Genomic DNA, 27,956 nt, shown 5'->3' with positions numbered 1-27,956 from the left:
TGTTTGGTTATCTCTGAGGGCGGTAGAGGTTACTTATAAGACACATTATTCTTCTGTATATACAGATCCAATGGCAAAGCTTGAGCACTCTCACTTACACAGCAAACAGAGTAAGAATTAAAATCTGGTTTATTTTCAAGTCATATAGTGTACAGAAATCTTTGTTAAGTTTGGTTTAGATACGCCCTACAGACATAGTTATTACAATGTGTTCTCCCACTCTCACATCAGTGTAGAAACAGTCTACGAGTACAAACATACAGTTTAGAAAAATACACTCTCATCATCCTCTTCATAAAAAGTAGTAACGTACCGAACAGATTAGAAGACAGTGAAAGGTTAGTTTGTTCATTTTGATGCGGTAACAATGTCATAACATGATAGCAAACAAACTGAATAGCAAATAGAGAAGGCAAGGGCAGACTAACCAGCCACTAGACAGTGTAACATCACTACTGTTTCCATTCAGTGTTAGTACTGAAACATACAGTCTGTTAAAGTAAACATCAAATCATCTGTACCACATCGTTCTATCAGTCTACTCAGCATGTCACCTAGGATTCTTGAGGACTTGTTGGAGCAATGAAATAAATCAAAACATTTTCTTTTACATTTCAATTTGATGAAGAATGAAAGTGATTCGATAACTGTCATCCTTATTCCTATTGTCCGTTTTCAGACTTTTGGTCGGCTTTTCAGCATACTACTTGTTTGTTGGTACCATATTTATCTTCAAACTGAACAGACGTAGTTCTTTGTCTTTACATTCATCAGGTTCATACCAAACCCTCAGAGTAAATCTTCAACATTTGTCAACCTTCACCAGCTGTCAGATCATATCAAATCTTTTTTATTCTCTTTGGGCATGTGGGTAATAATCTGAGTCTTAAATTCCCATGCATGAATTCTTACAGAGAAAAGTTTGTGTGTTTAATTGTGTAGTTGTTATTAATGCCACATAACAGCAACATTAGAAGCCTTCTGATTGGATGGACTGGTTAGCTGTGGAAGCTGTAGCATGTTGGTATGTTCAAAGGCTGTTAAATCAAAGTGCATTTTCAATGGCAGGCGCACACACTTAAAAACAACACCCATTGAGTGTGTGTGCATGAAAGCTGGGCATTTAAACTGAATGTATTGAGTTCTGTCACAATGAAACGTTCTTGTCCTGTCAATGTGCAAATACTGTATGTCAATACTCCTGTCGGAATACAAACTCAAATCAATATTGTAAACAACACAAGTTAAGAGATTTTTGAGTTTTCTTCTTAAACAGTCATTTAAGAGTTGATAACAAGAAATGTTTTTACATGTTTGGTAGCATGACTCAGCTATGTAGAGTGAAAGCAGCTTTGCGTCAGTCAGAGTAAACTTGGAATGACAAACTGGACCATAGGCCAACATGATAGTGTGGCACGGAGTATAAGAAAATATGAGTTCAATCTTCATTTAAATGAATATTTCTGTGGTTCATTCCTGCGTCGTTCTGCTACAGTTACCCAGAACACTTAATAAAACAGTCAAGCCTTTAACAGTCTACTCACTTTACCCACATTACATCATTATATCATTACAGAGTAAACACAAACTTTGGATCCAGGCCAGCAGGACATCATGTGTGTGAACAACTGTTTAGGACTGCATTTAGAGAAAAATAAAAACACCTTATTTCATCAGGTGAAGCGAACAAAATGGTCACAGAGTAAAGCACACATGTCAGTTTTTGAATCAGTTGTCCACCCCACAGAGTATTACGCCTGCCCTGGGTTTGGCAAAGTTAAGAGTTTAAGGCACAGCAATGGTTTGACGAACGTCCTCATACAGACAGTCAGTGCTCTGATGATGTCATTCAAAACTAAATCAGAGACACTCTAAGACCACTTTTGACTCCGTCTACTATACCTTTACATAACAAAAGGTGTAAAAAAAAAAGGCCCAAAATAAACACAAGCATATTTGTGTAACAGTGCTGCTTTTCAGTATGACTCTAGGCAATGATTAGAATTCTTAAAAAACGGACTGTTTGACAACAACGGATAATAAAAACAGGTTCCTACCCTGCAACCAATTTTACACTTAACTCTTCTACGAAATGAGCACCTTTAAATCATCAAAGGAGATGAACAGCTATTGCAGCTTGATCAACATCATAGTCCTGACATTTTGTAGTTCAATACAACAAACTGCTCCTTCTCATCTGTAGTTCAGTTTTCATACTCTCTCACAATCTTAACATCTTTACATTCCTCAGGTTTTTGGCACAAAATCAACTTCTCCCCATCACAGTCAGCCATCTTTGTAGTTCAGACGTCATTTTCTGTGTCTTTACAGTTCTGATCTCATCACTGTCCGACATGTTTTACTAGCATTCTTTGTTGTTGAGTAAACACCTTACTAAGATTGTCAATAGCAACCTTTTAAAAAAATATGGCAAATAAAGACACTTGACTTAACCACATATGTAGTTGTATACTGTATACTGTATCTATTCTGCCATCTAGCCTACAGTAACTGCACTGTTCATGTCACATGGACCTCCTGTCTAGCTCCATACTATCAACTGTCCAATAAAGAAAGAAAATGTTTAATAATCCAGAAGTTGTAAAGCTGTGCAGTAAAATTATAAACTAAATTCTTTATAGTTTAAAATAATGAAATGCTGCAGACATAGAGGCCATGACATGTATCTGACCTTAAGATACAGGGTCACCAAAGTGTGCATTTATGCTTACAGTACATAAGAAATGAAATATTTTCTACATGAGTAAACTGTTGAGACAAAATTACCAGCTTTGCTTTTTTTCCATTCAAGAGAGATTTGGTTGATGGACACCTCCGCATTCTCAAGTTTTTAACAAGATTAATCTCTACGGTGTGTTCTTCTTCTTTTTCTTTGTTTTGATGATGCGATGAAAGCGGGATGAAAAAATACATTTTTTTTAAATCCACTGTAAAGTTCTTCCATTCATGTGGAGTTGTGAAGACGTCCCTCCTGGATTTTTTAAAATTTAGTCTGGGATTCAAAAATACTTCATTTGGTGAGTTCTCTCAGCTGTGATGCCATCAACTAGATAGGAGACCTTGGATAGACCTTGAAAGCTTGTTGATTGTCCACTTTCTACTTGACATGTTCAATGAATTCTCCCCTCTCTGGGTCCAAACCATTCATGAAAGCACCTCCATTTCTAGCTAGAGGTGTTGTAAAGCCCTGCTGCCCGGCCTCCTTCTCGTTTTTGTCCCGTTCATCGTTGAAATTGACCGACGCAGTTCTCTTTGGCAGAGTGAACTCAGGAGTGGGGCTGAATCCCAGCTCTGAGGACAGTTTGCGTTTAATTGAAGCAGCACGCTGGAATTTGTCATAAATCTCAACGCTTACACGACGCCGGGTTTCTTTGAACTCTGCTGAGACGTTAGCCGTCCACTCGGCAGCATGTGCTCGGATCTCTCCGACCTGCAGAGAGAAGGAGAGAGAGGAATGAGTGGAGAGTACAGAGATTCATAAAGATGGCTGGTGGTTTGATTCTGGAAACAGTTTTAAAGCTTTGGATGGGTAACATAAGTTCAGCACAATTTGAAAACCAACTAGAACATACTGAAGCTTAGTTTAAATGACTCTGTTTCACAATGTCACTGTTCATAAGCTCCATGTGTTGACAGCTCTCACTTAAACGTCACCTGTTTGTGAATGCTAAGACACTCAGCATACAAGCCTTCCATTTGATCACCACACAACATTATCCAATTAGTCATACCCTAGTTCGCCTCCTTTTAATTGTTTTGTCTTGTGTGATAATGTGTATGCTTTTCTCACAATCTGATGAACTCTATGGTTGTAATGTATGACATACACACACACACACACACACACACACACACACACACACACACACACACACACACACACACACATACACGGCTTGTTCCTGGAAAGATCTAGGCCTTGAACAATTTCATGTAGAGACGGTGGGTGTCAGAAGCACTGAGCTGAAGTCTTTCAAAGAGTGACGGTGTCACAGACCAGGATGTCAACTCAATTAGATTAACACAATGTATCTGCAACTACGCAGAACTGCACAGTGTCAGATCATTCAGCCATGGAAAATTTGAAACACACACACACTGGGGAGTTCACCATTAAAAGACAAAATAGCAGTATAATATGTACAATTGTGGTGGAACAGCATGGTGTGTGTATATACCTCCACCGGAGTTATCAGAGTCACACTGTGACTAATTCTGATTCAATTAATGGAAACAAATCCACTTAAGAAAGCAGAGCCTTTCATTCAACTCTGTGCAACTCATTGACATTAACCAAACATTTCCCTGTCGGAAAACAACATCATACATCTTAATACACACACCGTGATAGGAGGCCAACAAATGGCGACCCACTGTTCAACACTTTGTTAGTCTGGAGACAGCTCTGTGTATTAGATGCCAAATCAAACTCTTGAACTTCAAGGTCTTGCTTGATGAGCGTGTTAGTGTCTCTGACAGAAACATTTAACAACACAAGTAACAACAGAGTAAAGTCTTGAGAGTTAAAAACAAACTTCATGATCTGCATTAACACAGCATCCTGACTGTCACTCTTCCAGTCCTGCTTCTGTTTGATCTAATTCTCTACTCTAAGTATTGCTAAAACACTGACAGACATGCATTGGCAAAATGGATGAGGTAGACTGACACACAAAAGGAATAAAGGAAGCACGGGTGCCTAAACGCTTCCCTTGTGTCGTAAACTCTCACCAATCCATCGACCCATTTTATATCACTTCTCACAAAAACAACTCTATATATCTTTGTGAAGGCAGTATTAATTAGATAGTCCACAAACAACCAAGAGAAGCAGTTGTCTTTGAAGTGTGCATCAACTTAAACACAAGTCACAGGTCTTGGTATTGTTCTAGACTTAGACTTCTCACACAAAGAACGAGAACAACGCAGCTTTCTTATACTCAAGAAATATTGCATGACTGTTTCTCTCCCAACAAGATGCCAGAACACTCGTTCAGGAATTTATTTCAAATACACTTGACTGCTGTAATGCTATTTTCACTGGTCTCCCAAAACATTGATACAAATGTACTCTTGAGCTCTGCTGCAAGATTATAAACTGGAACAAGAAACAGAGAGTGGATCATCCCAGCTTTAGCTCGCCAGTGCAGATTTCAAAGTTCTTTTAGGATTGATTTAAAGCTTACTCAGCTTTAAGGCTCTTATGGTTTAATATTATCAATCCTTCGCCATCTCAGATCTACCTCTCACACAAATAAGAAAATATGCAGCGCAGCCTTTTTTTCTACTTTTCACAAAGACTTTATATCTGCCCGCCAAACACTAAACTGATAAATGGTCAATGGACTATTGTGCTTTTTTAGTCTTCTGACTACTCAAATCACTTTTACACCGCATGTCACACCTACCTATTCACACACTGATGGTAGGCTGCTATATAAGATAGATAGATAGATAGATAGATAGATAGATAGATACTTTATTGATCCCGAGGGAAATTCAAAGCATCCAGTAGCAGGTTACAAAGACGTACATGACATGAAACAAATTAACCACAAAAACGACAGCCCCCTCCCATACATATAGATTAACCCGAAATAAATATTTAAGAATACCCCTAGATGAATCAACATTTTTGAGCAATGTTTAAAAAGAATTAAATTATTAAAAACAGACATTAAATAACAGTCAGTGCAAACATTAAAGGTGCGATTTAAACTATATAAAGTGGCGATCAGAAGTAACTAATCCCATTCATACACATTCATACAGCGGTGGCAACGTGGGGTTAAATGTCTTGCCCAAGGACACATTGACAGATGGCTGCAGGAGCTGGAGATCTACCAACTGAACAAGATGCTACATGTGACAACTTCTAAACTACAATTTGTAAATGTGTGTTGACACATCATTGATGTAGCTTAATGTCAGTCCTTTGTTTCATCTTTTAGATATTTTATTGTTTTTACATTGAACTATTCCACTTTAGGAAATGTGCTGTTTGAATAGACTTTTTCATCATGACTTATTTTGTAATCTATATTAACATGTCTCGTGGTAATAACACACACTTGTAACAGAGGCTGATGGTGTGTCACAGCAGGACTTCAGCATGAGAACCCATGGGGAGCATTAGGGAACACAACCCACAAACACCTACAATGTCTCATGCATCAACACTTTTTAGGCTGCAGTTGAAAACCAGAATTATTCAACTAATTATGTCAAACTAACAGGTCCACCACACATGATATCATGTTATGGTCAAAGGTAAAGTTTTCTGTTTTAAACTTTTCTATTGGGATTTAAGTGTGTCAGTCACCTGTCACTGAAACTCAGTGGAATCCAAATATTGGAACTTTGGAAGCATTCATTAGAATAACCTGTGTTATATTTAGAGCACAGATGTTTCCAGATACATTTCCTGATAAGGACATCATTACACATTGTCCTTCATCCCTCTCTGCAGATGCTCACAATAATAGACTAGGACTGTGAATGTGTTTGCATCGCAGACACAAGATTGGATTACAAAACTATCTTATCATTGAAATCATGTTAAGCAGAGGGCAAAAGTTGAGGATGGCACATGGCAATGTAATCAAGCTGTGCCAATAATTTATTTGTCACAGTGTTTAAAGAGAGGCAGAGGAGAAGAGAAATGAAGAGGATGGAAACACACAAGTCAGATATGATATATAAAATAAAAAGGTAAAAAAGGTAAAATAAATAAATGAAGGAGTCTCGTACCTCTTCTTTCGTCCTCTTGGAGATGACTCTGAACCAGTCTCCAATCATGCTGAGGATGGCAGCAAAGTAAGCTAGTCCCACCAGAATCCAGAACCATACAACTGGTTTGTAGTAATCCAAGTACTCTATTTCTGAACCACCTAGACGTACAAACAGAGCAGCAGAGAGACAATGGCAGCAGTTGTTGATTGAATGAAATGTGATACAGACACAGAGGTTTGTCTGCATGCTTATTCAATCACTAGCTATGTCTTTACCTGCCACAAAGTCACCAAATCCTATAGTTGTCAGGGTGATGACCACAAAGTAAAGGGACTCCAGCGCAGACCAGCCCTCGATGTGTTTAAAGATGGCTGCCGGGAGCGTTACGAACAGCAGGCAGCCAAACAGCACAAACAGCAGGGTGGAGATCACACGGATCTTTGTCTGACTGATGTCCCAGTGCTGCAGAGGGGAAGGAAGTCAAAATGAAATGGGCAAAATGGTGAATTTCACCATTGTTGTTTGTGATGAAACAAACTGAAAGCTCTGGCCCTCAACATTTCTTATCTTGTGTGAGGGGTATATGAGGTGAGGAAACTGTACAGGTGAAACCTCAACTTTTCTTGCTTCTCCATTCAAACCTTTTATTGCACTGTGCATGAAAAGGAGAATTTAGAATTCAGATTCATTTCCGATATTATTTTAATCTTAAATACATTTTCCAATTGTGAAAAACTCCTAAATTGATGTTCACATCACAGAAAGTTTCAAGATGTTTTGTTGAAGCTGGTATTTAAGAAAAGGCTTTTTTAAGATGTGGGGAAAATGGTCCAACATTACTAATTTTGATCCTTAATAAGATTAAGTAGAAATTATTCCGTTTTCAAGAGTTTTCTGAAGCTTAGCAATGCTTGCTTTCAGAAACATTACAATGTTAAAGTATGCACAACATGTACACATTCCTCACCATGGATTTGACTCAAGCCCTAAGCCCTTTAGTGCATGTTATCGCCACTCTCTCTTAAAAGTACAACACATTTAACCCCAGCTGGACCTTGATCAAGAACAGGCACAGCTAAGATCAATTGTTAATTGAAAATGCTAACAAACCAAAGTGAATAGAGGCATGTTGTACATAGAGTGTAATGTAAAACATGACTATCCTAGTTTGGTGTGTAAGCTTGCTATTGCTAATTAGCAATATTAACAAAGCATAGTTTGATCTTATTGGGATGCCTTCATTTGAAAGGTCATACACCTAAGTAGTTGTTAAAAATGTACACTTTTCAATTGAAGGTGTACAAACATTAAGTTAAAAAAACATATTTCTGTCAGGGCCACACACATCAGAGATAAAGCACTTTGTTTCACACATTTTAGTGAAATGGTAAAACAGCCAGAAGCTGAAAACAGTAATTTAATTATTCTCCTCCAAATTGGCCCCCTGGGTGCTGAAGTAGGAAAACCCATTCACAATACACATCAAGGAGAATACAAAACAACCTGGCCACATAACAAAAGGTCTTTGAAAAAAATGCATACACAAACACACTCGTATACAATGAACATTTGCCCTCTGCCCTCAGCCTAACATTAAATACAGAGTCCCTCAGGTGTTCTCAGAGGTAGAAGGAGACAACCATTCTAAGTCATTCATTCTGGATTCAGAATTTCATTCAAGAACAGAAAAATAATTATTCAAAACACCATCTTTAAAGTTTATAACCTGAACATAAACTGTGTGAGCCCTTTAATCTCATTTCTAACCCAGCTCAGTGTAGGGGTTGTGTCAAGCTCTTAGGCACAGTTATCCTCTCAGTTATGAAATGTAGCTGGAGAAATATTTATCCAAAAAACTTTCATTTAAAGTCTTTGTTCACACAGCTCTTGAAGTTTGCACACATACAAACTGTAAGCCTAAAGTGGCATTTACAATGTAACTTCCTGATTTCCATTTATTTTTGTTCTGGTTTCTGAATCATTTCAGTCTGCAGATGATTTGATTGATTACTGATTGAGGGCCATGAATTCAATAGCTCGATGACACAGTGGGGAAAAACAAGCTCACCTTGTTCCTGAATATTATACCATCAAGGTTTATTTCCCACTTTGGAAACTCATACCAAAGTAACTATTTGTCAAAGATGAATGAATTAATACCATATTCAACACATCAATCTGTTCATCCAGTTAAATCAGAAGTCTGCTTTTGTTAATATGATCTAAAAGGGCTGCTGTTGGTAGAGATATTGTAGAGAGTGCTTTGCTGTAAATTATTCAGACTAACCTCTTCAGACTTTCCCCTTGCAGACCCAAAAATTGTGTGCACCCTTCTTTGAAATACAGCACCGAGCAGACATATTCAAAATGCATCCTGATATACAAATTAGTCCCCATGACAGCCACAATCTGGCACTTTCATCAAATATAGAAAAATTATAAATTTGTTAAAAGTGTAAATCTGACACATAAGCGTGTTACTTCTCATGCTGTGATGATGCAGCCATACAGGGCAAAGGTCAGTTAATGTGTTTGTATATGGTTTTATTTTTAGCAGAGCCTTACAAGTTATGGCTGCTGCTGCTGTGCTGACAGATTCACATTTTGTTTATAATAATCAACACTTACATTTTTATATAAATTGCCTTTTAAAAGGACATTTTTGAGTTGTGCATAATGCACACGTCATGTGTTTGTAGATGTTCCTCCAGACTCACCACAAACATCTTCTCCACTCTAGTGATGCCTTTGCCGAATATGGTGCCAAGCTGGTCTCCTACACCAGCCAATAGGAAGCCAAAAAGAGGAATCCCTAACAACGCATAGATGATGCAAAAGATCCGTCCACCTTCTGTGTGGGGAGAAATATTTCCAAAACCTACACAGAGGACAGACAAAAAAACAGAATGAGAATATATATCAACATTTAATTATTTCCAATATGGAGTGCAGCTGTATATATTAAAAAGTGAAAATACATGTACAAAACAGAACAGTGGAAAATGTAGTGAAGAGAGACATTAGAAACCCATGCACGCACACACACTTACACACATGTATGGCCATGAAAACAGCACTGAGTTACAGACAGATAATGACAGATAATATCAAGGACGCAGATATATAATCAGTGAACTTCACAAAAAAGGGTGAAAATATATAACTGACCAAAGAAGCCATGTGTGTGTGTGTGTGTGTGTGTGTGTGTGTGTGTGTGTGTGTGTGTGTGTGTGTGTGTGTGTGTGTGTGTGTGTGTGTGTGTGAGTGTGTGAGTGTGTGAGTGTGTGTGTGAATGTGTGTGTGTGTGTGTGTGTGTGTGAGTGTGTGTGTGAGTGTGTGTGTGAATGTGTGTGTGTGTGTGTGTGTGTGTGTGTGTGTGTGTGTGTGTGAGTGTGTGTGTGTGTGTGTGTGTGTGTGTGTGTGTGTGTGTGTGTGTGTGTGAGTGTGTGAGTGTGAGTGTGTGTGTGTGTGTGAGTGTGTGTGTGTGTGTGTGTGAGTGTGTGAGTGTGTGTGTGAATGTGTGTGTGTGTGTGTGTGTGTGTGTGTGTGTGTGTGTGTGTGTGTGTGTGTGAGTGTGTGAGTGTGAGTGTGTGTGTGTGTGTGATTGTGTGTGTGTGTGTGTGTGTGTGTGTGTGTGTGTGTGTGTGTGTGTGTGTGAGTGTGTGTGTGTGTGTGTGTGTCCTACCAATGGTTGTGATCACAGTCCCAGCAAAAAAGAAGGCAGAGCCCAGGTCCCACAGGCTGCTGTGATTGGTTAGTGTTCCTGCAGGATTAACTCCTGAACGGATCGCAGACACAACTTGCTGTAAGTGAAGAAAAAGTTCCCTGTTCAATTTGTTGTTTCAAATCAAATGTTAAAAGATACCTATAATATGACTTTAAAATTCTGGCAGAAACAAATGACAAAACCAGATATAAACATTTGCTCATCCTACTCCAGTTTAGGAGCTGTCTATGGTGCTGAAACCACTGCAGTTCTGCTACATTACATCTGTATATAATACATCCATTACTTATATAATAACCATTTGTGTAAGGTCAGTCTCACCTTCACCAGCTCCTCCAGCTGACTGTGGTTGACACAGGGATGATTGGACAGGAACTCCAACTTCTGGGTCAGGATGGCCAAACGCTGGGCACTAGGAGAGACAACACAAGACAGTAATTGAATATGACAGATGTTTTTTTTTAACATGGCCCAAGAATTCACATACAAGGTCCACTCTTTAAATTAAATTCTTACTTCAGTTGGGTCTCAATCTTTGTGGTGATTGTGTTTATACAGTTACTGTGTAAAAGTTGGCGAGCATTTGGGTTCTCCATATTTTGGCTCCTACACATATAAGTGAAAGTATCAACAGCTCTTTGAACTCTGTTTACTTACTGAGGATTTCAGTTCTATCTAGCTCTATCTATACTGCACTTGCCTGTTTTCTAATTGTCTTCATCCGTAGTCATCCATGTTTTCTTTGAACTCTCAAGTAAGCAGAGACTGGATAAAGTAGTATGCCCTGCAGGGTTTTTATCGTAGGACCATTAAAAACTTAATTTAAGAGGCCCTCGTATTGGACCCAGAGGAACTCCATTTCCATATTTTTCCATTTAGATTCATTACTACCAGTTGGTTGTAAGTTTGGCAAATATGCAGTTTTTGGGTTCAGCTGGATTTTTGTGTATGACCAGGAGAGCTTTTGTACCAGTAGTACAGATACCTCTAGTTGGGACTTGTTGATCTATATGAAGACCACATTTTCAATATTTCTGGGGAAACGTTATTTTGATAAAGTTCAAAATCAGCAGTTTTCCACAACAGTTAGAAACTAAACATCATAGAGAGAAGACAGAATGTCAATGACAGGAGTATGATGGGTAAAAGGATGGACACATGAATAGAAAATGGGTGAAAGGTTGGATGGATTTTTTGTTGGTGGGCGGATGGACAGGTGGGCATACAGTATATATTACTTACATACCTCTCATGAGGCTGCTCCAGGGACCTGAAGACAGCTGCTCCCATCACCAGGTACAGAACCACCAAAAAAAAGATGGCTGTAACTGTCTTCCATTTCATCACCGTGGTAACCACCTACAACACATCACCTGATCAATAAACACATTTTCATATGGTAGGCCTCCTGGAAAAAACCTTTTGCAAAGAGGAGTGTAAGGATCTTTTTTTTTTACCAGGGTGGAACGAGTGAAAATAACAAATACATACAAAGTAATTTCAAAAGCTGGACTTTTTTTTTACCTCGCTCTCCTCACGGGGAGTCATTGTGATTGGCTTTGTGGAGAAGGAGAGGCGGGGCTTGGTGTTGTGAGTGGCGGATTTAGGGTCCAATAAGTCTGGAGCTGCCACTGTCAGGAGACATGAGAAAATGGCAGTGAATTTTTTTTCTTACACACTTTTCCCCTCCTTCCTTTCCTCCCTCCTCCCCGTCTGCTCTCTCTTACTCCAGTCAAACACACTTAGCTGTTAATTTTAGAACTTCTTATAAATAAATCACCAACCAGGACTTTAAATGGCCTTTATATCCAAACACTGGTGAAAGCATGAATCAGGCACGAGCATTTAGTCCTCAGGCTTCTTTTCTAGTCATACTGCAACACCAGGGTTTGTTTTATGTGTGTGTGCTTTTACAGGATACAGAAAATCGTTGAAAATAAAAGCTGAGCTAAAAACAGGAGGAGAGAGAAAGAGGGGCACGTGAGTCTTGTGTATCTTTAATTTAGGGGGTAGAACAATTTGAGCTGCTGCAGTCTTTGTAGTTTGTGAATGAGGTTCTTACAAGGTCAGGTATACTTTTGTAGGCTCACCAAACTGAGGAAAATACCAGAGCTTTCCAGTTTACTTACTTACTTTTACCCTGTGTATCTATCTAATTGTTTTGGGAACATTGTTTATTTGTACCTTTCATATAATGCTTGTTTATTATAAATAAGCCACACATTACAAGTGGAGAGATAAAAGAAAAGTAAAATATATTTTAGCTTGAAAATACCTATACATTGTATTTATACACAGCAATGATGTAATTGATTTGAAATTATGAACTAACAGTAATTCTTAACCATAAATAACAAAGCATCCATCAGCAGAAATAATGAATTCATATTACTCCAAATGTCACTGATACAAATTCAGTACTTTGAAAATGATGATACAAAAGATGATTGTATATTTGCACAATCAGTTTGGACCAAAAGAGATGCATTATGCACTGTAAACCAAGATGAAATCATCTTTTATCAGGGTCCTGGTGATTCAGTCTGTATACTGCAAATCACTGAGTTTAATATGATTTTATCTTTAAAGTAAGAAGAAAATGACTAAGTGCATGTAGCAGATGAAACTCCAGCTGTTTGGCGGCCTTTTGGAAAGATTTGTGTGGGTTATCTTTAAGTTGATATACTTCAGCTAGATAAATATTGAATGATGAAAACAAACGTGCAGGCATTGCAGCTGTGCAGGTTGCAGAGCTGCGCATGAGTCAAAGATAAACACTCACAATGATCTCTCCCTCCTGTCTAATTGAAGTAAAACAAATGGAACTTGCATAAGATATATAAGGTATTAGTAGGCTACATAAGTATTTGTTTTTCATATTGTATTAAAAAGGACTACCTTACATTACATGCATGAGCCTACAACGTTAAAGCTAGTTCCTTCACAAGCCAAAGAAATGTAAGTTTCCTCTGTGTGTGAGAACTTACTCCTTTTTGAGCCTATCCGATGCCCTCCGCTCTCCTCTTCTCCTCATCCGACGCTCTCACTATGTTTAGGGGAATCTTTCCTCCTCTGCGTGTCTCCTCCCTGCGGAGCTGAAGCGTGGAGATGAACAGGCGCTCCGTGTTTCTGCTGCTCCTCTCCTCTACTTTTACCGGGCTCTGATGCTGAGCTTTTCTCGATTGTTTTACTGCGTCCGCTGCGTGCCAGTGCAAAGAGCTTTCCCTGGTCCCCTTCCTTCTGCACGTCCAGCTCTCTTGTATCACCCTGCCCTGTCTGCGCCCTCGCTTTTGAGCGCCCCGGTGGAGCGATGGGACAACACCGATATAAAGGAGGAGGAGAGGGGTGGAGAAATGACTGGAGGGGTGGAGGTGGGAGACACATGGGGTGGGTACCGGAGTTCGAAGAACTACGGGAGGTAATTCATAGGGGTCTCATTCTTAACCTTCACTGAATTAAAAGCATGTCTATGAACTACAGATAAGGGGCACTATTTGACCTTATTTACCTATCCTCAATCATTTTATCTCCACATGCAACCTCAGTGTAATAATTATACAGCACGGTAGTTAAAGGGACATCATATTCATGAAGTTACGGTGTTATTTGTATCAGTATGAAGGATTAAGACATTCGGCTTACTTTTGTACAGTAACTTATGTCAGCTGATATAAGTGAATAAAAAGAGACATAAATGCATGAGAAAAGGATCAAAGATAAACTATAAAAGAGCAGAAACGTCGAGATAAGTGCAAGAGAGACGAATAGAGGAGACACTAATATAGTTTGTCAATTAGCCTAAATAATTTCAGGCCAGGATAGGCAAAACTTTTCACTCCTCTTTTGCAGAGAACCCCCCCCCACAAAAAAGGAAAATCCCCCCAAAAAATCATTACAACAGGAAAATTCTTTGTTTCATGTCTTCTTTGTTATAACCAAAAAGATTAACCTTGTGACCTTGCACGATGTCCCAACCCCGACATTGGGAACCCCTGTCCTTCCCAATGTTTTATTGATGTTTTTTGTCATAGCTTTCTAGAAAAATAACTGTAAGATGGGACTCATGCTATAAAAGTTCCTTAAACCTAAACTAGCATAGTTCCTGTTAACCAAGTGACTTTATTTTATCCTCATGAAGTTTGTGGCTTAAGGCATAAACAAATAAATAAGCGCATCAACATGATTGATATAAAAAGTTGTCAGTTGTAATCAGAGTCTTGTAGTAATTGTTATAATGCTGAGTCGTTGAAAGGTGAGCAAGTGTTTCATTGGGTTGAATGCGGTGATCAGATATGTATAAATAGACCAGTCATGGGACGTAAATTAACATGGGCACAACACATGAAAGCTTGCTGCACCAATTTATACAACTATGACGAGAACCAGCTGTTTGACACTGAAGGAATCACACTTGGCCCTTGAGTCCTCTGAAAAGATAACATCTCACTGAGGTAAAGATTGTGATTGAAACAATCAAAAACGATGAGTTTGGTGTTGATACACCAATTATGGCGCAAGTAAACATGGTGTTCAGTAATAAAGGAAGTATTATTTAAATGATTGTTGTTAACCTTATCAACAGTAAAAATGAGTTTTCTTCACTATTTTTCTTCTGTACAATCAATAACAAACATAATCTAATATCATCCATCTTTGGTGCCACGCTAATCATTCCCCCTTTCTTTTCCTTTTCCTCTCTCTCACTCCCTCCATGTGTCCCCCTCTTCCCCTCTATGTCTCCTAGCTCCTGATGAGAACATAATAGCAGTTTAAATGTTGGTGTTTTCCACGTAATCACTCAAACATCCAAACATTAATTACACGCCATTTATACTGCTAAAGATAGATGCACTTTGTGTGTGTGTGTGTGTGTGTGTCTGTGTGTCTGTGTGTTTTCATATTTGTGTAGCCTATTAGAAAGAGAGCATAATAAGAGCCATAGTCTTGCTTCACATATTTCCATATATATATATATATATAGGCTATATGAAACTTTCCATATAGGCCTACCTGCTGTTCAGTGTATGTGTAAATAAGAGTTTCAAATATTGGGCTCTAAATGCTTATCGATGTAGCCTAGATTATCAATACAGCGGTCACCAAAGGCGAACGTGCTACAATGTCCCAAAAGATTTACATTCAAGTAGAGTGGTGAAAATTCAGTAACCATGAAAATTCAAAAACACAAACTATAATCCAAAACCAGCACAACAGAAACGTGCTTCTGAAAGCCTAAAGAAAACCATTAACATGCTTCAAATACAGAAACAACACAAAGTTAAAATCCCTCACACCAAATGAATCCAAAAAATACTTTAATTTTGATGAAACATGATCATATCATGGAGAAATGGTTTCTGAGGGGAAGACAGCACTGCTAAAGACACTGTTGTGCAGCTGCTTTTAGCTAGCTAGCTCAGTTTGCACTGCAGCTAGCATAGCAGTAAGTTGGTTGGTGTTAACATATCTAACACAGGACCTACAGACTGCCAGGAGGGGAAATGTTAATGGGCTTTTTAACTTGAGACTATAGGAGTAATGTAAATGTTACTGTAGCTGGGCTTTACAGTGTCAGCGACCAGGAATCTGATACGTGTTAAAGTTTGGTGCTTGGAGCTAAATCAAGAAAACTACCTCTATCTATATTTCCGGTCATTACATTGACCACCATTTATTCACGGGTAATAGAAGTACTTGAGTTATTGAATTGATATAATTGTTCTATCCATGCTCAAGGCGTAGGCCTATCCATGATTTATGGATAGCCTAAGTAGCTTGTTCATTTGTTAATTAGTAGTCAGTTCTCCAGTTGGTACATTTTTAGCTAATAGCTGGACAACTAACCAAGGTTTGTTTTAAAGGATAGGATTCAATTTGCTGACTGACTTTCCCCATCTGACTGGGGATGTTTATCAGTTAGACAAAAAAACAGAACAAATAAATCAATAAAAAATGAACTTCCTTGCCCTCATCTCCAGTTGTAGAGCGAACAGCAGGTGAAAAAACAACAGCAGGATTACTTTAACTCACTTGTTATTACAAAGCTGACTTCTTTGTGAGGAAAAGCCGAAGAACAACCCCCTAATTAGCAACAGAGACCAAAACAATAGTTTTGAAGCAGGCTGTAACATGATTATATCTGCTCTTAAGTTGGTTATTTCTAGTTTCTTCGTCTGGTGAAATTGACTGGTTTCATTTTCTCAGATTGGTTAATCGAAGATACTTTTATATGTTTCCTCTTTTCCTATTTGTCAATTGATTTATAAGCCTGCGTCAGACAGAGTGGTCCTCTTGAAAGGAGCAATCCTGATGACTAACACTTATTATTTCAGTTGTGTTTAAAGTGCCAGCGCACATCTGTGAGTCACGTCTTGTGCTGCAGCAGCTCATTAAGAAAATTGATTGCTTAACGAGTGCAGTCGGTCTAATGTGATCAAATATAGAACTCTAATTTCATCTTATTTTTCCATCATTTGTTATCAGAGTTATGCCGTCTGTCTGAGTGCTTAAAGAAATACAAATATTACCCTGCGCTGGAATGAAGCCTTGCTTGATTAATGACATAGCTAACAATATGTTCTCTGCTTATTTAAAATGTTTTTTTCTCTAAACAGGTTTCATGAAACGCGAGGTATTGTCTGGACCTTTCATTTTGTAATAAAAACAGAAAAACAACAATGGCTAACGTTTATCTCCACGCAATAGTTGGAATTTATTTAATTGTGTACAGCTGTATTTATTCTAATATAGCAGTACATTCTGTCTAATTGATACAGAAATAGTATATTTATTGACCCAGTCTAGAATACCTCACCCTGGATTGGAAAGTTGAATTCTCCTTCTTTTAGTTCTCGTATTTCTTTAACACACGAGTACAAGTCCTGATAAAGTTTTGACACGGGCACTCCAGTGCTCAAACAGTGTTTGTTCTTTCAGATTTTGGTTTTGCAGTACTTTTGCAGTAGCAAAAAACAAACATACAGAAGTGTAGCCTCTCTAAGAGAAGACAGAGGGACACTAATTGTGTAAAATAGTGGATGGGACTAAAACAGCAAAACTACAAAGCTGTTCCCAGGCTCAATTTCTGAACACACAAACAGGACACATAAAGAAAAACTTCAACTTAACTCAGAAGTGGAAAACAATTGTGTTCACACACTTAGGAAAGACATGTCTTTGCTGAAATATCTACGACAACATTACAATTTAGTCTTTACAAAAGGTGATGCAAATGTCCTATACCTGTGGGTGCATGTGACTTTATCTACTTGTTATTGTGTATGATTGACAATGTGTGCTAGCGCTACAGTATTACAGTTCATGTATAAATATTTGTGTACACATGAGTGTAGGTGTATATAAGTGGCAGAGTTGCTCTTACAGGTGATTGGTCCTGGCAGTATGGTGCCCCCTCAGATGCCTGTGGAGAGTTAACCTGAGGTACCCAGGACATTATGTCCTGGCAGGATACAACCCTGCAATTAGATGCCTATGAAGCGGAACTGATCACTTTGTATGTTGGTGTGTGTTTTTGTGTTTTTGTGTAGAATGTGTGTATGTTTGTGTCTGTATCTGTATGTGGGAGGGTGTTTTGGTAAGCAAGTGTGTGCACCAGTACAGTATGTTGTACCAGTGCATAACAGAAATATCCTCCCTGTGAGAGTCTGACTCGGATACTTGGGGGCTGCAACAATGACCGTGTGTGTGTGTTTGTGTGTGTACATGTGTGTGTACAAGTGTGTGCGACATTCACCATAACAAAATTAGTGCTTCCTCTGGTTTTCTTTAATGGCCTGAATTCTGGAGGGCTTAACTTGTGGAATGTGACAGGAACTATTTCAAACAAACTCACAGTATGGAGCAGTGTGTGTGTGTGTGTGTGTGTGTGTGTGTGTGACTAACAGGAGCCATATCTCTAATGCCAATCCAAATTTGTGGGACAGTTATTCACATTCAAACTTTCCTCATTTAAATGCAGCTTCACACGTTTCAACAAGGTTCAAGGTTCAAGGATTCTTTATTGGTACCTAGAATGGAAAATTGTTTTTCAGACAGGATATTCAGCCTCCCAAATAATACATACAACACATAACAATACAAAGAAGGCTTAATGAGTGTCTGAACTAGAAGTGCTGCACCATATCGTAACTCTCTATACTGATTAGTTGGCTTGTGTCAATTAATTAAAATTACCAAGCAACAAGTTTCAGCTTTCAGGAAGGGAAAACAGACCGACAGGCTTAAAATAGTTTCAGATTCTGCAAAAGCAAAGCTTTGGGTCACGGCCTCAAATGTGTAAAAGAAGTGACAATAGCTGTTAGTGTTGTCAAGGGAGGCCCATGCACTGAATATCAATGTTAGAAGGACATGTCCACATGAGCAGCAATGGCCGTTAATGTTGCCATTATTTCGGTAAGCGTTTGTTGATATTATATTGGGGTCCATGGTTAAAAATAGCGCACATAGTTTTGACTGTTGGGGCCACAAAACAGTGAGACCTAATCCTTGTTACATAACCAAATAGTGGAAAGGCATCAGGATGGGACCCATATGTGGACAGGGAGGTATGTGTCCACATAGTGTGTGAGCCTGTTGAGTATGCATGTGAATGCACTTGGGTTATGCTAAAGACAAACAGAGCCATGCAGTTGCATTGCATTTTACAAAAAGCAAAGGAAAAGTCGGAAAATACCATTTACCATTTACCATAGTGAACAGCAACTTAATTTGTGTTAAGGCAAATTTTGAAATGGGAACTTAACACAAAAATATTTCTAATGTTGCTGCTGTTTCTGTGGTGCTGTTGTCTATATGAACAGTATGTGAGCTATAAAACATCGGTTAAGCTTGTAAGCTTGTTTAAGGTGTGAGCTTCTAATCTTTATCTTTGGGAAATGTATTTTTTTTTTAAAGCGAGTTCAGCACGACTGAAAGATCTGCATATATTGAGCATCATGCTTTATATATATCATCCAGGTCTACACTCCCTCCCGCCCACTACGCTCTGCCAATGAAAGGCGTCTGATCCAATCTTCACAACAGGGTCCTAAGTCTCTGACTAGACTCTTCTCCTCTGTCGCCCCCCGGTGGTGGAATGAACTTCCAAACTCCATTCGATCTGCAGAGTCCCTCTGCACCTTTAAGAAAAAGCTAAAGACCCAGCTCTTTCATGAATACCTACTAACTTAATGATGATGGTTTCGATATCATTGATGATGATGATGATGGTTGTCACGATTGTTTTTGTTTGATAACGATGACTTATAAGATGGTTTCTATACTGATTAGAGCTCTCAAGAACTGCCGTCAATGTTGTGCTTTGGCTCTGGTCACTTCCTGTCAGCACCTGTGTGTCCAATCAGACTCAAAGCTGATCGTTTGCTCTTACTGACATTGTTCCCTTTTTTCTAGATCCTTGCTTGTGTTGTACTTACTCTCTGATGTACGTCGCTTTGGATAAAAGCGTCTGCTAAATGAATTGTAGAATTGTAGAATTGTAGAATATATGATCCAATTATGGCAGAAAATGTCCGTACAATACATCTTTGAACAAAGCTATGGCTGCCAATTTCAAAACAAAATGGAGTTTTCATAAATGATGTTTTTTTTTACTGATCTGAACCTGAAAGCTCATAGTGACAAGACATTACTGAACCTGTGACAATTCACATGAATATGGCGGGGTACATATTTGTAGCTTTGGTTTAATGATTTATATAACTAATTCTCTCCATCTCCCCACCTAACTTTGGATTTTTACTCTCTCATTATGTTCCTGTTTTTATTTTTTAGGCTGCGTTTGTTTACCTCAGATGTCGGTCTTATCTCTTCGACTGACATCGCTCCACCTCCATCCCTCTCTGTCACTCCTTAAATATTCTGTCCTCTTTTCCCTTACTCCTTACGTTCTCCTTCACTTACTACAATTTTTCCATCTCTGTTCTTGCTTCTCTAAATGCAGGAACTCAGAGAGACAAATACTGAGAAGTGCAGTCGAGTGTTATCGTAAAAAGGAGCAGGTTCAGATTGAGGCGATGAGAGCAGGGAGTAGATGAGAGGGAGAGGATAGGGGGCAGAGGAAGGGATGAGAAGGAGGGTTAGAAAATGCAGCGTTGCCATCTGCACTGACGGGGATGATGATTAAAGTAGACCCCACAAGAGAAAAAACGTGAGTTATAAATAGAGCAGTGTGGTTAAAAAAAGCCACAATATTCACCTTCATCTGGTTCAGGCAACAGAATAAGTCAGACTATGTTGATGATAAGAAAACAGAAATGGGAATATTCTGTATAAGAATGGCTGGTGATTCAGCCATGGTACACCCACACAGATGTTTTTGCTGTTTTATGCCAAATTTGTGTCACTCTTCACTAAGTCTGGTTTTGGATTGGTATTTTGAATCTTTGTTTAATTTTTTTTATAGGGTGAGAAAGTGGTGGGTGAGTGGAGAGTGATAAGTGACTTCTCAGTCCCGCCTGTTCTTGTCTCTTCTCATAAACCAGAGCCAGAAACTTCCTCTTCCTGTTTCTTCAGAGACATGGTCATGCCAATACCTGTTGCGGCCCTGGGCCAAAGCGGTCTTGCAGACAGACAGGATATGGTAGAGATTTACTTGAACCCTTTCACACAGGCAACAGTTCTCATCTGGACAAAACCACTGTGTCAGATTGGCTTGGCTTATAAAAGAGTCTTAAGTGGCTAGGATTAGATATCTTAGACTTGCCTTCCACAGAGCGGGCCAGCCCAATGATCTTGGGATCTTTTACTTTGTCCGGTCATTGCTGGCTTGTCACTTCTGCCACCATCAACACATGTCATTCTTCCTTGGATGCTTTTGAGCTTTTCTGATTCTCCTTAATTTTCCTGTCTGGATCTTGGAACCAGTATTCATGACCTGTTGGTAACTTGACTGTCTGAGTTACAGTACCAGCCAGCATCAGTGTGGTTTCTTAGTAGTTCAAGACACATCCTGATGTCTGTTGTTGGCCTTGGCAACCAGTTGAGCAACTGCCATTTCTGTTATCTCGCACATCTTCAGTGGCCACATCACACATTGGTAGAGCCTTAACTGTTAGCACCAGACTCTGTATTCTGCAAAGAGGAAGTTTGGGGCCTCTTTCGGTCACTCCTTCAGTTGGTCTGTGACTGCAGCTGCCATTTTCTTGTCTGTGTGCTCAGCAATGATTCTGTACTCATGTTTCAGATCAGTTGTCTACATGCACTGTGATTCGTCCCCTTGCTACATGAAAAGACACTGAGGCTACTTGACTACTTTCACGGATTGAAAGGCTACAGGACTTTGCAGGCTTTATCTTCATCATGGACTAGGAAGCAGTTCTTCAGGAGCTGAGTTGTTTTAAAGTTGCCTAGTCACTTGTAACATTATCAATGAACCAATGCAGGGGTGCCAACAGTTGTCATGCACTATTTCACACTCCTGGCCATGGTCCTGCTGCCAGTCAGGATGATCTTGAAATGAGTTGTGAAAAGAAGAGGCCAAATGGAACATCCAATTGCCACTGTCAGCAACAGTCAGTTGTGAAGTGAGTGGCAAATCTTCAAATGCACAAAGTAGCTCTCAATGATGTCCAAAAGGGCATCTGATCTGATCCCGCTTGTTCTGTACAACCTGAAAAACAATCCTTTCTCCAACATTCAGCAGTTTTGAATTTGACTTACGGGGGACACCTCTTGTTCTTTTAAGATGGCCAAAGCTCTACACCACTCTACAGGTACACTCTGTTGTTTCCAGATTATCCTCAACAGTTTCCATAGTTTTCCTTTGACAGGGCATCTTTTGTAGATCTGTAAAATATATGTGTGTGTTCACTTCGCTCAGCTTTGGTGGTGCCATCTTGAACTATAGAGCAGTTGGATGAGCACATAGCCAGGGAAACCAAGAGGGAAGAGCATTTCAGGATCTAAAATCTGCCTCCATACGTGGTCCTCAAGTTCTTTCTTTTCCATGCCCAAAGTGGCTTGACTTCTATGGCAGCCAGCTGCTGCCACCACCTCCTGTTAGTATTCCCTGTTCTTTACATGTTAGTTCTCAGCCCTTTAGTTTCCCCTGAAATAATTCACACCACACATTCTCCTTTGTTTACTTAAATCACACTTTATTGCATTTTTGACAGTTGATTTCTAGTTTGGGTGCACACAATTTAGTTAACTTTTTGTTTGCCTGAGATCTCCTGACAACGGGCGTGCTACCTGTCAAAGATGGCATTTTAAGCCCTGCCAACAGGAAGTGGGAACTACCATCAGTGGGGATTGAAGAAGGGAAGACTTGACAGTCTCATGATCTCCAAAAACCCTTTTTAATTTAAATAAAACAAATTGCCTTTATTTCTACTAGGTGTGTCCTCTTGCCTGATTGCTTGGTCCCTGACACCTTTATAAGGCTTTCAGACCTTTCTTACAATGTTACAATTCACTTAGCAGATGCTTTTATCCAAAGCAACATACATCAGAGAATACGTACAACACTAATCCACTAATCACCAAATCAGCGGGAGTAATGCGGGGTTAAGTGTCTTGCCCAAGGACACATTGGACATGTTGCTCAGCAGGGGAACGAACCCTCTACCAACTGAGCCACAGCCGCCCCCTCTGTTCCTCTGCCCTTTGCTCCTTTGTGGTGGATGGATTGGACAAGTGGATGGATTTCTTGTTCCCTTCTACTCTGCATGGGCACTCGTGTACCATCTTACTGTTTGACCAAATCTACTGAGGCAGTTGCCGTAGAGCAGTGGTTCTCAAACTTTTTAGACTGCGTACCACCTCCGTAAATATTTGGCTCTACAAGTACCACCATTATGGTAGACGTTAAAATACACTGTAGGCCTATTAAAGGTCCCATATTATGCTTTTTCTGGTTTTATATGCTCTCTAGTGTGTTTTCCAAGTGTCCTGTGCATGTTTAGGCACATCTATGTGCAAAAATTCAAAGTCCGCGGAAACGCGGCTTCTCCCAATCCTCCTGTTAGCTGTAGCATTAGCTGCATGTAACGCTCGGTTCTAGCCCCCCTCGAAATTTTTTTGCCAGTGTGACGTCTTGTCAGTGTGATATCACTGATATAAGCCCATTGGCTCGTTGTGGCAAGCCCAGCAGCTCATGTTGCACGTCCATTAACTTCTGTAGCACAGCCACGATATGCCGTAGCCTGCGGTAGCACAGTAGTGCTAAGGTGCTAATGTTTTTGCTCCCCGGCTCTCGGAGCCAGAGTGGCTGAGCGACTGACCAATTACAGCAGAGCCGACAGGCCGACCAATCAGATCAGACTTGGCACACGTGGGGACTCTGAACGTGGGCACTTCAGAGCCTTAGAGAGAGAGTCAGAAGCGAGCCGGTGCATGGAATACATGAAAACAGACACTTTTTTCAAACTTTAGCTTTTGTGAACATACTTTAGTAGGTATATAGATTAAATATACGAACCCCAAAAAGGGCATAATATGGGCTCTTTAATACACACATTTCACGCAGGAGGCAAATATATTCATCAAAAGAATATTATTGCAAAAACTAGGTTAATTTACAGGATAAAACACATTTGATATTAATACAACCCAATAGGTTTTTTTAATTAACCTTTATTTAACCAAGTGTAACCACACTTTTTATTTCCTTGGTTTGCTCTTAAATCTGAAAGGGCTGCTTCATACTAAACTTAGACAGATTGTCTCACTGAATCTGACATAGACATCTGTGTCTAGAAGCTGTATTTTCCCACAGCACACACACAGTCACCAGTTGCAGTGGTCTCCTGTTAACATGAACTTCTCATTCAGTGCAGTGTGATCTATAAGATCATCACTGACTAATGGTCCAATTTTCTGCATCATGCCTCCATCTCTCTGTTTTCCTGCTGTGCTAAAAAAAAGTGTCTTACTGAAACAAACACACACACACACACACACACACACACACACACACACACACACACACACACACACATCTCTATTCTCCCTTCCTGTAAGAGAATGTCAAAAGGATGTTTTGTAAAAAATACAAACGTCTGTGAATGAGCCACTTCAGTTCTAAACCACTCAGTGAGTCAGTCTTTCAGTAAGGTGTCAGGAATGTCTGTGGCTGAGGAGGTAGCGCAGAATGTCTTATACTTAAAAAATGATGGCAAGAGCCCTGTCACTTCAAGTTAGCATTTGGAAGTGTCCTTGGCGGGAAACTAAACCCTAAATTACTCCTGAGGGCTGTGCCATTGGTGTGTGAGTGAATTTGGTTATATAGCAGTCTCTGTAATCAGTGTATGTTAACCTGTACCGCACATTTCTTCTAGTGGTGAGAGATCTGGGGCTCAATATTAATGCAGTTGATCAACTATTTCCTATTCGCATAGTAGCAGGGTATTTATTAGCGATACTGTCCTTCAACCACACAGCCTGAGCCTCAAAAAGATGGATCCCTCCTAAGGGATCAACAAATTTGGCAAAATGATTAAATGAGGGAGGAAATCATTGGCACTTGTGTGCTTTTAAATCTGACCTTTTGTGTCAATAAAGTCATATTGGCTTGTGTAGATGTGGGAAAATTTGAGTGTTTGAAAGTGCCTGTGAGTATAAATGTGTGAACAACAATGGGTATCATCTGATTGAGTAACAACCCTAATGCATTCCCAATGCAGTCAATTTTCTGACAATTAACCTCTTCAACGTTTTTACCCTTATTGTTTCCCTCTCTTAGACTTATTTTTATTTTACACCCCATTAAGGGTCACATATTGTCCTCCTTTTCAACCAGTTTCAATAAGTCTCAGAGCTCCCGAAACATGTCTTTGAAGTTTCTTGTTATAAATTCACTCTGATCCTGTGTTTTTTTCATGCCTATAAACCGATTATTTCAGCTCTGGTCAGAACAGGCTGTTTCTGTGTCTGTAGCTTTAAATGCAAATGAGCTGTGTCGACCACACCCCTCTCTGGAATGGCTTGGGTGGCTCAGGCGTTCTGGCTACATGCCCTATCCTTTACAGTGAGAAGGCAGACTCAGAGGGCAGAACAAACACCTAGCTGTGGGAGTGTCACCCACCTGGGGGAGGGGTTACTGCCCTTTCCCCTTTATTTGTGATGTCATGAAGGGAAAATCTCTAAACTGCCTGTAAAAGAAAACAATTTCTGAAAAGTGGAGCAGGCAAAATACAGAGAGGATGGACTATATTTCATAAGACTATGGACACATATTAGTGTTAGGAAAACATGGAGAAGTGTATTTTGCACAATATGTGACCTTTAGTTTTCTATACTCTTCCTTTCACCAACACATTAAATCCAAACAGTACATTCCAGTACAAACTGCAAACTTGGTAAATCCTGGTAAAGTACTACTGTGTGTGTGTGTGAGTATATGAGTGTGTGTGTTTTCACCATGCTGCTGTGTTGGCATCTCAGTAGAGTTTTTCTATTTTTAGCAATTTGAGTGTTCAGTCTGCCATTACTTCAGAGGATGAGAGAGAAATAGGCATGAGGGAGAAAGGCAGATGGTAAACATAAAAAGAGTTATAGAGCGCAAAAATCCAACCATTTAGATACATGCAGACAATCTACACCTCTAAAGTAAACTCTACCTCCCCTGACATGAAGTTCATGTAAAACACTTTTTGTAGGTCAGAGTTGTAAAGCCCGTCAAATACTTCACTTTACAGTCATCCATCATATACTCTTTATATTTCCTTTCATAATACAAAGGAACACATTTAGTTTTCATTAAATTAACATGTAGTAGATGGCTTCTGTACATTTAATAAAAAGTGTATAACCCAGTGTTTTTTCAGTATGGAATCCTTAAGATGAAGCTGTGCTGTCCTGTATTTGAGACATTAAAGAGTCAATAACCTGTGAAAAATGCTCATCGTAAATGCAATCATTCTCTATATCAATCAATTCATATAGACCACTTTACACTAAAACGTCATCATTAACCCAATACCATTTGTTATCTAAATGCCCTAAGTCTTAAGAGTCTCACAAACTCAGTTACAAGATCACAAAAAACAACAAAAAATATTTAGCCCCTCTTATCTAGGTTGCAAACCCAGAAACAATATAATCCTGTAACTTTCTTTATGTTGATAACCAAATTTTATTTTTAGCCTAAATAATTATCCATTACTTATTAAAATTACAAAAATATTTATTTTACTTATTGTTTCCTCAGCAAAATGTCTGTTACAAAATGTAAAACCCCTTATGCAGTTCTTTTTTGTCAGTTTAAGGGTGTGGCCCGTTAATAGACCGGTTATGTCGGACTGACAGAACATGTATTGGTCTATATAGGAATGTAGGGATATTAAGTCACATCTGAGGGCACATTCACTGGGCCTTTCAGGTGCCCAGCTGTTTCTCTGGGTGAGCCTGAAAGGAGTCCCTGAAAAATATCTGTTGGTATAATAGAACATTTAAAATGATCTCTTGTAGATCATTTGAAGAAAGTAAGGAAAAAATGTATGTGTCAGACAAAACCCACCTCGCAATTGAAATTTCAACTAAATCTTTGAGGAGATCCTTGATTTCCTGCTGATTAAGTAGTTTGGGACAGCAACACATGTTCAAGAAAAACTTCCCCTTTGGGACCAACAGAATAATTTAAAATCTGCCATGTCCAATGAGCGTTCATCAGTTTGATGTTGTTCACAGGATACAGATTACACACAAAGTGTCCTTGACCTGTGGGTCACGGATATGCAGACTTTTGTGTGATGTTTTAATGTTGTTAAACTCTCACAATACTCAGACACTTCGAAGAAACAAAGCAAAAGGCTATTAACTCTTTTTGAGTTTTGCCAGACCCACAGTGTGTGCCTGCCATGTTATGACATTTTTTCAGTAACAGTTATGATGTGTTTGAAACATTATTTGTCTAATCCATTTTGGTAAAACATTTTACACATGCAATTAAACTTCCTCTACTAAATGCTTTTAATATCAATCCAAGAGTAACAGGGACATCTTGTGGTCTAATACAAGGAGTGCATAAAGTATTTTTTTATGCTATGCTATTTTGGTTTGATTAAACAAATATATTTCATTGATAGCTTTGCCTTAATGGAGTTTACTGATATTTAACTACATGAAAAATAATATTTCTTTCTTTTGTTTGTCTGTGCACATCCTCTATGATAATTCATCTATCTGTCCTGAGGAATGCTGCATGGGCTCAGTCGTAAAGAAGGTTGTTTTGTGAATATGGCTTTGTGTTTTTCACTAAATTAAACACACAATTTAACATTTTGAAATGTTATTGGCATGCTAACTGGCAATGTAGGCCTACCTGTGTCAAGCAAATAATTGGAAAACGTTGCCTTCTGTGCTAATGTTTGGGTTATTTTTTGTTATTCAAACTTGGACTGGTTTCTCACTCCTCCAATAACATCATGCATACATCATAATGAAACTGATGAAAAACCATAAAGGCGAAAAGCTAATTGTCCTTATTACAGCTATTCACTGTTTCTAAATGAAGTGA

At 39.1% G+C, this 27,956-nt stretch overlaps 1 protein-coding gene across 1 annotated transcript; it reads right to left on the bottom strand.

Annotated features, from left to right (window-relative positions):
• Nucleotides 1-129: 129 nt before the first annotated feature.
• On the bottom strand, nucleotides 130-13,757 carry kcnk2a (potassium channel, subfamily K, member 2a). Its single transcript, XM_061041082.1, has 9 exons — nucleotides 13,468-13,757; nucleotides 12,005-12,111; nucleotides 11,727-11,839; nucleotides 10,802-10,892; nucleotides 10,439-10,556; nucleotides 9,471-9,631; nucleotides 7,029-7,215; nucleotides 6,772-6,911; nucleotides 130-3,451 (listed from the first exon to the last, which is right to left on the bottom strand). Coding segments are annotated over exons 1-9 (1,251 nt in total). The 5' UTR covers nucleotides 13,469-13,757; the 3' UTR covers nucleotides 130-3,118.
• Nucleotides 13,758-27,956: the final 14,199 nt, after the last annotated feature.

This window comes from Labrus mixtus, chromosome 1, assembly GCF_963584025.1.
Source record: "Labrus mixtus chromosome 1, fLabMix1.1, whole genome shotgun sequence".
Taxonomy (NCBI): domain Eukaryota; kingdom Metazoa; phylum Chordata; class Actinopteri; order Labriformes; family Labridae; genus Labrus; species Labrus mixtus.
Note: the sequence above shows the minus strand (reverse complement) of the source record. Positions and strands in the feature narration are given on the sequence as shown.

Excerpts from the sequence above, each read along its gene's own strand:
- kcnk2a (XM_061041082.1), bottom strand. Across the intron at positions 9,632-10,438 it reads GACTGTGATCACAACCATTG|GTTTTGGAAATATTTCTCCC; the intron begins GTAGGACACACA and ends TCCTCTGTGTAG. Across the intron at positions 7,216-9,470 it reads GAGTGGAGAAGATGTTTGTG|CACTGGGACATCAGTCAGAC; the intron begins GTGAGTCTGGAG and ends TCCCCTCTGCAG.